Source organism: Pseudopodoces humilis, chromosome 5, assembly GCF_049639895.1.
Source record: "Pseudopodoces humilis isolate 2021_Gansu_Grassland_sample_001 chromosome 5, ASM4963989v1, whole genome shotgun sequence".
Classification (NCBI taxonomy): Eukaryota; Metazoa; Chordata; class Aves; order Passeriformes; family Paridae; genus Pseudopodoces; species Pseudopodoces humilis.
Genome location: NC_142204.1, coordinates 1174645 through 1185457, shown reverse-complemented (window position 1 = coordinate 1185457; position 10813 = coordinate 1174645). Strand labels below are relative to the sequence as shown.

The window sequence follows — 10813 nt, the reverse complement described above, 5'->3', positions numbered from 1 at the left end:
AAATTCTATAAAAATGATGTGAAGCTCGTTTTTCACCCCGAGGAGGAGGCACGAGTGCGAGCAGATGGGGAGCCCAGGGCTGGGCTGGAATGATGCCATCCTCACTGACAGGCAGATGTTCCACACCTGGATCACTGCAGAGGGGCCTGCACAGAGCTCCACATCCCCCATGGGCAGGGAGCAGAGCAAACCCTCCCTGCTGAGCTGGGGACAGCACACAGCAGGGAAGCTTTGCTGCTCTGGCCCTGTAGATCACAAGAGGATCCTTGGCAGGTTCTGCTGTCTCCCCCTGCAAGAGCTCAGGGAATTATTGTATTTCCAAAACAGCCATAACCCCCTAAATCCTTACCAGGGTTTCAGCAAGTAGGTGAGCCAGTGACACCAGACCATGCAGCTCATCCCTGCCTTCCACACCTGCTGGCCCTGAGAGTGGAACAGATGGAGGAGGGACCCTCCTTTTTTGTAGCCCTGCCAGGCTGGAACAACTTTAATTTGGCCCAAATACCTCTGTCCTGATAACCTTGCAGAATCCTGGCTGCTGGCTCACACACTGAGCAGAGAGGAGGGATCTGTTCCCCCACCAGGGGCACTGTGAAAAACGAGCTTCACATCATTTTTATAGAATTTAAAAGTTTAATAAAAGAGACAATTAGGAGAAAAAAATAAAGTAAAGTATACAGATCTGGTTGGGTGTCTTTGCATTCACCTCACTGACAAAGGATTGTCCCTTAAAAACAGAACCCTGCTACATATCCATAAATTCTCATTCACATTCACACATTCTTCTGTGGATCTTTGGGGTTCTTCTGTTCAGTTTTCTCTTGCCCCCTTCCCAATAGATCAATCTTCTTTGCACCATCGAGATTTACATTCTCTGATACCAGAAATGCAATAAATTCCTCCCCCAGAGCTCTGCTCACTGCTGTCTTCATCTGGATAAGATAGTTTACAAATGCAGGAGTTCTCCAGCTATTTTTTCTTCCTCAGTCTTTGGATTATACAAACAAAAGCAGTTTTTATTTTAATACTATGCTATAGCCTAACATATATGTATTATACTACTATCTCTAAATTTCATCAATAACAGAAATAAAGAAAACTATATTAATACAACAAAATTTCCCATTCTTATACACATAACATTCATTTTAATATTTGAGAAAAGCCAACAATATAAAATGTATCTATAACAGGCACTGCATCTCCAGCTGCACACAAAGGATTTGGCAGCACAGATGATGTTGCTGGATGTGCACAGAGTCGAGTGTCTGTGCAGCACAGACTGCCAGAATGACTGGGATCATTTATTCAGCCTCTGGATGCACCACAATTCCTGGGGCTCCCTGCAAAGCAAAGCCTCCTCCCCCAAAAAGCTGTTCTAGTGCAGCCAGTTTATCACAAAAAGCTTTAATCTCTCTTAAAATGGGATTTCCCTTTCTCTTAATCAAATTCCTTCAGGTGGACTAGGAATGTAAAGGATTAAGTTTAACCCTTTGATAGTGGGGAGATAAAGTTGTCTTTCACTCTGGGTGCTTTTGTGGCAGCACACAGGAAAGCTCCATTCTGCTCACAGCTCTCCCCAAACAGAGCATCTGCTTTCACTTGCTTTTCCTTTTCCTTTTTTCCTTTTTTTTTTAATTCATTCTTCTTTTTCTTGCCACGGCTTCAGAGGCAGTGGGAAGACGCTGCAGTGCTCTTTGTTTCCTGTGCATTCTGCTCTCCCTTGGTGTTTCCCTCTGTGCCCTGAATTTCCTGCTGCTCAGAACACTCTGTCTGATGAGGGCTTAAAATGCTGTTAGCAAAAACAAATTTAAAAATAAAAAATAAAAAATAAAAAAAAAAAGCTCATTTCATCTTGGGGTATTTAAACAAGGTCTAAATTTAGAGCAGAGAGCATGGAGAAAAAAAACTAGAAAGGAAAAAAGGCAAAGTAACCAGCCTAAGGCGCTGATTAATATGACACCTATGTGGCTGCTTCCACAGGTAAGGCTTGAAATGTGCAGAGCCCCCAGGGGTGAGTGGGGTCTGGGGGGACACGAGTGCCCCAGGTCACCCTGCTGCTGCCTGGCCACTTGTGTGAGCCTCCTTTCCTCTGCCCCCTCTTGTCAGGGTCTCCTCAGTGGGACCCCAGCCCAAAATCAGAGCCAGCAGCAGAGCATCTGAGCAGGGCACAGAGGGTTTTGTGTCCAGACACTCATCTGAGCTGCCTCGTGAAGGGATAAGGAAGGCACAAGGTTGTGATCTCAGATAAATGCAAGGCCACATAGTTTATTCCCATGGTGACTTGTTTAATTACATTCTCCTCCTCTGTTTCCCACTTCAGACAACACTTCTTAACCAGCCTTTTGGCAATATTTGTTCTTTTCCTGGTCATAACATTTGCCAGTATCTTCCTTTAACACGACCATCCAAACTCTGGTTTTGGTCAAACCAGAGCTAAACAGAGCAGGTAAATCTCCCCCTGCCTGTGTTTACAGCACAAAATCACACTGGAATTCTCATTTTTTTTAATTGCCTCATGGCTTTGCAAATGTAGCTCTGAATTGCTTGCACTTGCATCAATCTGAATTGATGCACTTTGCATTTCTTGCAGCTTTAAGTTCTCACTCCTTTTTACATCTTTGCTTTCATTCTTCCTCTCAGGTTTGATTTTCTTTTCCCCCAGTCATCCCCTGCTGTTCTCTCCTTCCCCTGCCCCAGTTGGGCTCACACACTGTGCAGGCTGAGCTCTGCAGAAGCTACTGGAAGCACATTAATCCCATTAAAGCCCTGCAGGCACCTGGGGTTTGCAGTTTTCAGTGCTATTTTCATTTAATCTTCCAATCTTACTTCCTTGCAATTTTAGATCATTAAGGGGTTAAGTGAGATATATCCAGTAAATGAGATAAATCCAAATAAAGGGATTTGGATCTCCCAGTTGAGAGTGCTGCTGTCTCATTGCCTTCTCCATCAACATTTCAGGGGTTACCAAACAGACAAGGGCTGAACCCATCTGGATTAATCACAGATGCAAACAGCACACACAGGTGTTATAGAAACATTTTATATTGTTGGCTTTTCACAAATATTAAGATGAATGTTATGTGTATAAGAATGAGAAATTTTGTTGTATTAATATAGTTTTCTTTATTTCTGTTATTGATGAAATTTAGAGATAGTAGTATAATACATATATGTTAGGCTATAGCATAGTATTAAAATAAAAACTGCTTTTGTTTGTATAACCCAAAGACTGAGGAAAAAAAAAATAGCTGGAGAACTCCTGCATTTGTAAACAAATAAAAATACAAAATTTTTAAATATTTTTGTATTTTAAAATTTAAAAATATAAATTTATTTACAAAATAAATTTGTAAATTTATCCAGATGAAGACAGCAGTGAGCAGAACTCTGGGGGGGAGGAATTTATTGCATTTCTGGTATCAGGGAATGTAAATCTCGATGGTGCAAAGAAGATTGATCTATTGGGAAGGGGGCAAGAGAAAACTGAACAGAAGAACCCCAAAGATCCACAGAAGAATGTGTGAATGTGAATGAGAATTTATGGATATGTAGCAGGGTTCTGTTTTTAAGGGACAATCCTTTGTCAGTGAGGTGAATGCAGAGACACCCAGCTGTATCTGTATACTTTATTTTTTTCTCCTAATTGTCTTTTTTTATTAAACTTTTAAATTCTATAAAAATGATGTGAAGCTCGTTTTTCACACAGGTTACAGAGGAGATCCTGCAAAAACCACTCACAATAACAATTTGTACAGCTCCTTGCAAAGAGGAGAGAAAATGTCACCTAAAATGCTGATGCTCCTGCCTTCAGATCTCATTTCAGTTTTTTATTTTTTTTTCCAGAATGTGAATTTTTATCCTCTCTTTCCCTCATGTACCCAGACAGGGAAGCCTGTCACCCTGCGTGCCACCCCTCAGTTTTAATCCTGGCAAGCACAGACAAATGAAGCCTCCATTCTCAGTCTTCCTAGCTCCTCCAAGAGCAATTTTCTCCTATTTTCCAGCACATTTTGGCCATTTGAGAGAGGTGAATTACACAGGCCCAGATCTGCTCTGCCTGTTGCCTCCCAAAGCTGCTGTGCACCCATGAGATGTGCTGAAGGCTCTGTCTCTTCAGGGTGTGTTGTGTAGGAAATTATATTTTCTTTTTTTATATGTATATATTTTAAGAACCATTTTGACTTCCCCACGTAACCCTTTGCACAAACTTAAAAACATAAATTTATCACCTCCAGGCCCAGAGCTTCTGCTTGAAGAAGACTGTAGCTTTCAATAAAACATTCAGTCTAGAGCAAATACCATAATAAAAGACAAAACCATCCTATCCTGAGGTGAGTTATTCCTGGAGTAACTTAATTCCTTACCACAGGCTTTCAGCCTCTTCATCATACAATTTAACCTCTATTCAATGTTTCCTGGTTCCATTCCCTTTTCAGTATTTCCTCTGTCACTTCTATTATCCCATTTAAAGTGCATCTGTGCTGCTTTTGGCTGGGATACAGTTAATTTTCTCTACAGCTGCCATCTATACTAATGGCCTTAATTTTATTTCAGTGCTTTGGCAGCCAGTTTCCTTCTCCATGTCCTTAGAGAAACCTAAAAATCTATTGTGGCTTTGAGCTTCACGTCGCATTTTACATTAAATATTTGCATTTTACATGAAACATTTGCATTTTACATGAAACATTTGCATTTTATGTCACATTTTACATTAAACAAGCCATCTGTGAACGTGCAGAAGACCATTGGAAGGCACTGCAATAAACAGGTTAATTCAAGGCTACAGAGCCAAGCTGTTCAACAGGTTGCTGTAGTCATTTATGCTCTTTGAGTTCTTTATAATTCATACTTCTCATGATGATAATGAGCTTCCAGAGTGTGTCCCTCATCCGAGGGAGCAGTTTGGAGCTTCCTGCTGCCCATCAAGCTCAGCGCTCGGGCTCCTTTGATCCATTGCTCTCCAGACACAGACGAGGGGAGGGCAACCTCAAGTGAATGTTGGCCAAAGGTCTGGCCATTAATAAATATTTGTTCACATCAGGAGGTGAATGCAGGCCCTTTCCTCCATGGCATTCTCGCTTCTCACTGCTCATTTCCCTCCTCTGCCCTCGCCACAGACCCTCGCACATGGTTTGGAGGGAGATTGCCCTGGGTGCTGCCAAGGCTCTGCCCATCCCTGTGCGAACCTCAGCCCCGGGCAGGGGCCTGGGCAGGGCCCCACCGCTGTCCCCACCTCCTGGTACCGGCCCAAATCCCCCTGGGACAGGGGATAACAGGAGCTGGGACATCCTGCAGGTGGGGGAGGCAGAGAGCAAAGCCCAGGGAAGGGGTTTTGGGGGATGCGGATGTGACCCTTTTAAAGCAAGCGCGGCCTGACCTCCGGCTGGAGAAGCCAAGACCCGTCTTCAGAAATCAGAGTAATCCCGGGTGATTTTATCCCACCCCACTTCCCTAAATCTGTGGCTGCTGCTGCTTGGCGAGGGGATTAAGGGCTGGCAGGGGATTACGGAGCCGCTGCAGCTCCCAGCGCGGAGCTCCGTCCTGCCGCGGCTGCTGCGGGGCTCGGAGCCGCTCCGCACCCCCGGGTGTTCATCCCTGGGTGTTCATCCCCGGGTGTTCATCCCTGGGTGTTCATCCCTGGGTGTTCATCCCCGGGTGTTCATCCCCGGGTGTTCATCCCCGGGTGTTCATCCCTGGGTGTTCATCCTCGGGTGTTCATCCCCGGGTGTTCATCCCTGGGTGTTCATCCTCGGGTGTTCATCCTCGGGTGTTCATCCCCGGGTGTTCATCCCCGGGTGTTCATCCTCGGGTGTTCATCCTCGGGTGTTCATCCCCGGGTGTTCATCCCTGGGTGTTCATCCCTGGGTGTTCATCCCCGGGTGTTCATCCCTGGGTGTTCATCCCCGGGTGTTCATCCTCGGGTGTTCATCCCTGGGTGTTCATCCCTGGGTGTTCATCCCTGGGTGTTCATCCCTGGGTGTTCATCCCTGGGTGTTCATCCTCGGGTGTTCATCCCTGGGTGTTCATCCCTGGGTGTTCATCCTCGGGTGTTCATCCCCGGGTGTTCATCCCCGGGTGTTCATCCCTGGGTGTTCATCCCTGGGTGTTCATCCCTGGGTGTTCATCCCCGGGTGCTCCCCCCTGGGTTTCCACCCCCGGGTGCTGCTCCCTGCCCCGGTTCGGTGCCCTGGGCCGGACACCCCCGACGGCGCCGGGCGGCCGGAGCGGCGCTCCCGGGGCAGGGGCGGGCGCGGGGCCGCCGGGGCTCGGTGCGGCAGCGGGAGCGCTCCCGGGCCGGCTCCATGGCGGGGGAGCGGCCCCGGGGCAGCGGGGACAGCGGGGACAGCGGGGACAGCGGGGACAGCGGCCCGAGCCCGTGCTGATGGCGGCTGCCCGCGGGACGGGGCCCGGCGCCGTCCCCTGCATGGGGATGATGATGATGATGCTCGGAGCGCTCTGCCTCCCGCCCTGCGCCAGGGCCCAGACGAGGATCCCGCTGGAGACGTGAGTGTTTCTCTGGGCGAGGGCACGGGCAGGAGGGTGGGAATGGATCCCGGCAGCGCCAGGCTCCTCCGCAGGGCTCCCGGGGGGTGGCACGGCACACAGACACAGGGGGAGCCAGCTCTGTGCCAGGTCTAGAGCAGGGTGCAAATCCCCCTTCCTCCCCACTCGACAAGTGTAGCAATGGCAGGGAGAGACAGAGACAGACAGACAGACAGACAGACAGATAGATAGATAGATAGATAAATGGATAGACAGATAGATATAGATATAGATATTCATCTTCTTTAGCTAAGTACTTGGACATCTATTAATGCTCTGCTTAATGCACTGAGCAGCAGAAGGCAGAACCAGTTTAAAGGCACATTTTTGAAACCCCGCTGCTGCTGCTGCTGCTGCTGCAATTCAGCAGCAGACATGAGTGGCCCCAGCTTGGCAGCTCCCAGCTGACAGAGTGGTTTCAGCAGACTCTGCTGGGTTTCAGGGTGCCAGGAGCAGCCAAGGGATGCACAGCCCTGGCCAGGTTCTGGAGGGTGCACAGGCAGGGTTGGAGCCAAGACACGTCTCGTGCTGCCACACATGAGATTGTGCAGGGCAGGGATTGCAGCTCTGCTCCCTTGCACTGCTCTGGATCACTGCTGGCTGAAAATGATCACCCCCAGCCGTGGTTATGCACGTGTGTGGCTGGCAGAGGATGTTAGTGACAGGAGCCCAAACAGAGAAAAGAGACCTCAGCACTTCTTGCTTGTGCTTGCTCCACCTCTCTCCAGAAGCCGTGATGGCCCTTTGCAGAGCCCTGGAGTGAAGGAATGAGAAGCTGAGCTGCACTAGAAAGCACAGCCAGCCTCAGTTTGTGCATGCCCTGCACATGCAGGGACTCCTGATGCATCTTTTGGGGTGTGGGTTTGCAGTCACCATGTGTGCCAAGCTGCTCCTCCAAAAGCTCCACACCAGCACCACAGCCCTGGCAGCCCCCCAGGGACCCAGCAGCTCTCAGCAAACCCAGTTTATAAAAACTTCTTCTTAAGCTGATCTGGAAAGTTAAATCCTTTAAGGATTAAAAATGTCAGGGCTGTTGTTGGTAAAAGTTGTGGGGCAGCTTCTGGGGTGCGCTTGTTTCCAGCTCTCACTGAGCTTTCCTGATGTCTTTGGCCACTGTCTCATCTTAGCCCAGCATCTGTGCAAAACCTGAAATTTAGAAGAGCATCTTACATCTATAAAGGGATTTTAGTTTCTCTTCCTCACTGACTCTAAAGGGTTTAGGCTGGGTGCAGGAGAGCAGCTCGGTCTGGGGAGGAGACAACACTGCCGGGCAGTTTCAGAGGGAGATAATCTGAAAAAGCAACTCAAGCTCTTTCCCGTGTTTGGGGAGATGCTTTTTATTCCAAATTTGCCAGTAAGGCCCTTAGAGATGTGCCACCAGTCCTGCCCTGAGCAGGAGCTGCACTGACATTATCCAGGAGGGTCTCAGGAAACTTTGCTACCAATTCTATTCTTGCACTATCCAGCAAAAGTGCTTCTGATTCAGGTTTCACAGAAAGGACACAGAGGTTACACGGGATAAAATCCAACTTCTGCCAACTTCAAACCATGCAAATCAACTTCCATGTCCAGGATAAAGGCTATATTCCTATGCAAATACCTGTCAGCATTGAAAGCCTGTGGCATTTAGAAGCCAGCCTGTCCTTTCTGCTGTTCTTGCCACTGAATACAGGAGCAGGGATTAGGGGCAGGCAATCTCTGACCAAATCCTTTTCTGATGTGTTTTGTTATAATGTGATAGCCCTTTACTACTGAAAAAAAAATAAAAAAATAAAAAATGTTTACGTCACTTTGCACAATTTGGAACTTATTCCTGTACAAGAATGAAGAATAAACAATAGAAAAAGAGCTTTTCTCCTCTGGTACTAAAATGGGTACAGAGCAACGGCTGAATTAATCCCTGGTGTTTCAAATCCACTCATGAATTTAACCAAAACACAAAAGTCGCCCTTTTGAAATGAAATTTCAGCAGAGAAATACATTGGCCAGAGGCCCAGGGGGAGTAAATCAGCAGAAAATGGCTCTGGGTTACCCGGGGACACTTTGGGGACACCAAGGCAGGGCCCTTCAGGCAGCAGCTGGGTTCGGTCAGGGTGAGGTGACACGAGGCTGGGTCGGGCTCTGCTGCTCCCCAACCCTTGTATGGCTTTGCTGTGTCTTCCTTGGATCACAGCTTCTTCCACAGCTCGCTCAGCTCCAACTCCAGCACTGCAAAAATCTGCTCAGCCAGTTCCCAGAGATGCTCCTGCAGCCTGAGTACAGCTGCTGAGGAGCTGGGGCTGGCTTCTTCTTCTTCTTCTTCTTCTTCTGCTTCTTCTGCTTCTTCTGCTTCTTCTTCTTCTTCTGCTTCTTCTTCTGCTTCTGCTTCTGCTTCTTCTGCTTCTGCTTCTTCTGCTTCTTCTTCTTCTGCTTCTTCTTCTTCTTCTTCTTCTTCTTCTTCTTCTGCTTCTTCTTCTTCTTCTTCTGCTTCTTCTTCTTCTTCTTCTTCTTCTGCTTCTGCTTCTTCTTCTTCTTCTTCTTCTGCTTCTTCTTCTTCTTCTGCTTCTGCTTCTGCTTCTTCTTCTTCTTCTCCTTCTCCTCCTTCTCCTTCTTCTCCTCCTTCTCCTCCTTCTCCTCCTTCTCCTTCTTCTCCTCCTTCTCCTCCTTCTCCTCCTTCTCCTTCTCCTTCTCCTTCTCCTTCTCCTTCTCCTTCTCCAGTGGAAACACTGGGAAATGCTGGTGGGAGAGGCAAAGATCAGCCTGTTGTGGCCTCTTTAGGCTGCTCCTGTTGCCTTGATACGTCTGCTCCAGAGCTGGACAGAGCCAGAGACCTCAGAAGGAATTTCTCTGCAACCTGATGAATTTCAGACTGACCTTTTCTCTCGTTTGTTTATGGAAAAATATTAAGGAAAGCTATTTAAGTTCAGCAGGCTGCCCTTAACTCCCCACTGTTTTAAGGTTGTTCATTTCCCAGGCAAATAATTATTTTTTTAAATATGTAAATGCCAGTGTATTTCTGCCCCTTCACTCTCCTCCTTTCCAGCTTCCATGAAATGGCACCAGATATTGTTCATGACACGAAGTTTAGCCCTGTAACACAGGGATTTGAGACCTTTGTGCCCTCTCATTCCTCTGTGCCCCTTAACTTTCCAACCAGTCCTCCAAAGCTGCCAGGTCCCCATGTCTTTGTGCCTCATTCCTCCTCTGCTTTGAGACCAGAAGAAATAACCACTCCCTGAGCCAGAGCAGACATTCCCCAAAAAAACTACACAAAGCCCTTTTTTATTCAAGTTCTGCTGTTGTGGAAACTGGAAGTTTCAAAAAGAGATGCTCAACTTCACCCCCCAATCAGAAATTCACACCACAGACTCTTCCACCCTGCTGGGTTGGAAAATGTTGAGGGCTGGAAGGAGTTAAGGGCACATAAAACAGGTGATGGGGAGGGAAATGGGGTGAAAATAAACATCCCTGCTAAAATTGCTGTCCCTTCATGGCTGGGCTCTCTCTTTCTGCAGTAAAAGGTGAGGAGACTGGAGAATATTAGTTAAATTCAACACAGAACATCTCAGACATAAAACTTACAAAGCCAGCAGCAGCAGATGGGCATCAAGTTAAATGTTGATTCAGAGATCCTCATGTAAATCTAAGGGAATGCATTAGTCACTGCTACAACAAACAGGATCCCGTGGGATCCCTGTTTCTCCTTCCTTCTTTTATTCCAGGCTTGCTAGAATAACTCTGATGGAGCCAAATAAATCCTGGTCTCCTAAAAAATACCTGTATTCTTTTTTTTCTGAAAATGAAAGGATGAGATAGAAGCTCTGGCTCTCAAAATAAGAAGCAGAGCACAATGCAAAAAAATAAAAAAAAATTAAAAATTGACTTTAGCTAGTTCACACTGAGTGGTTAGATATGAATGTCTCATTGCCAATTAAGGATTGATTTAAAAAGGCACCCACTCCCTCATGACTTTTTTATAGCAGTGGAGAGAGGTGCAGAGCTGAAGCTTTGTGTTTGCTCCAAATCATCCCCTGTGTGTTCCTGTGTGCAGGAGGGGAGTCTGAGCAGGCTTTCCTTGGTTGAAGTGAGCTCTTGTGATTATTCCACCATTGCTGTGCTCATCCCTGGTGTTATTTGTGCTGCAGAGCCCTGGGAAATCAGGCCCTGAGCTTAAATCCTGCTTGGGACTGGGAGAGCTCCCCTGGAAGCTGTAGGGAAGACTCCCCACACCATAAATAAGTAGTGCATTCTGCTAAGTGGAGAAGGCCACTTATTGCATTAAATAAAT

At 47.1% G+C, this 10813-nt stretch overlaps 1 protein-coding gene across 3 annotated transcripts in view; it reads left to right on the top strand.

Annotated features, from left to right (window-relative positions):
- Positions 1-6387: 6387 nt before the first annotated feature.
- CACNA2D4 (calcium voltage-gated channel auxiliary subunit alpha2delta 4) overlaps positions 6388-10813 on the top strand; it is a 122290-nt gene continuing 117864 nt past the window's right edge. For all 3 annotated transcript variants that reach the window (XM_088055303.1, XM_088055302.1, XM_088055304.1), the window contains exon 1: positions 6388-6507. In XM_088055303.1, coding sequence (XP_087911429.1) covers positions 6428-6507 — 80 coding nt within the window. In that variant the 5' untranslated portion in view covers positions 6388-6427. The remainder of the gene's footprint in view (positions 6508-10813) is intronic.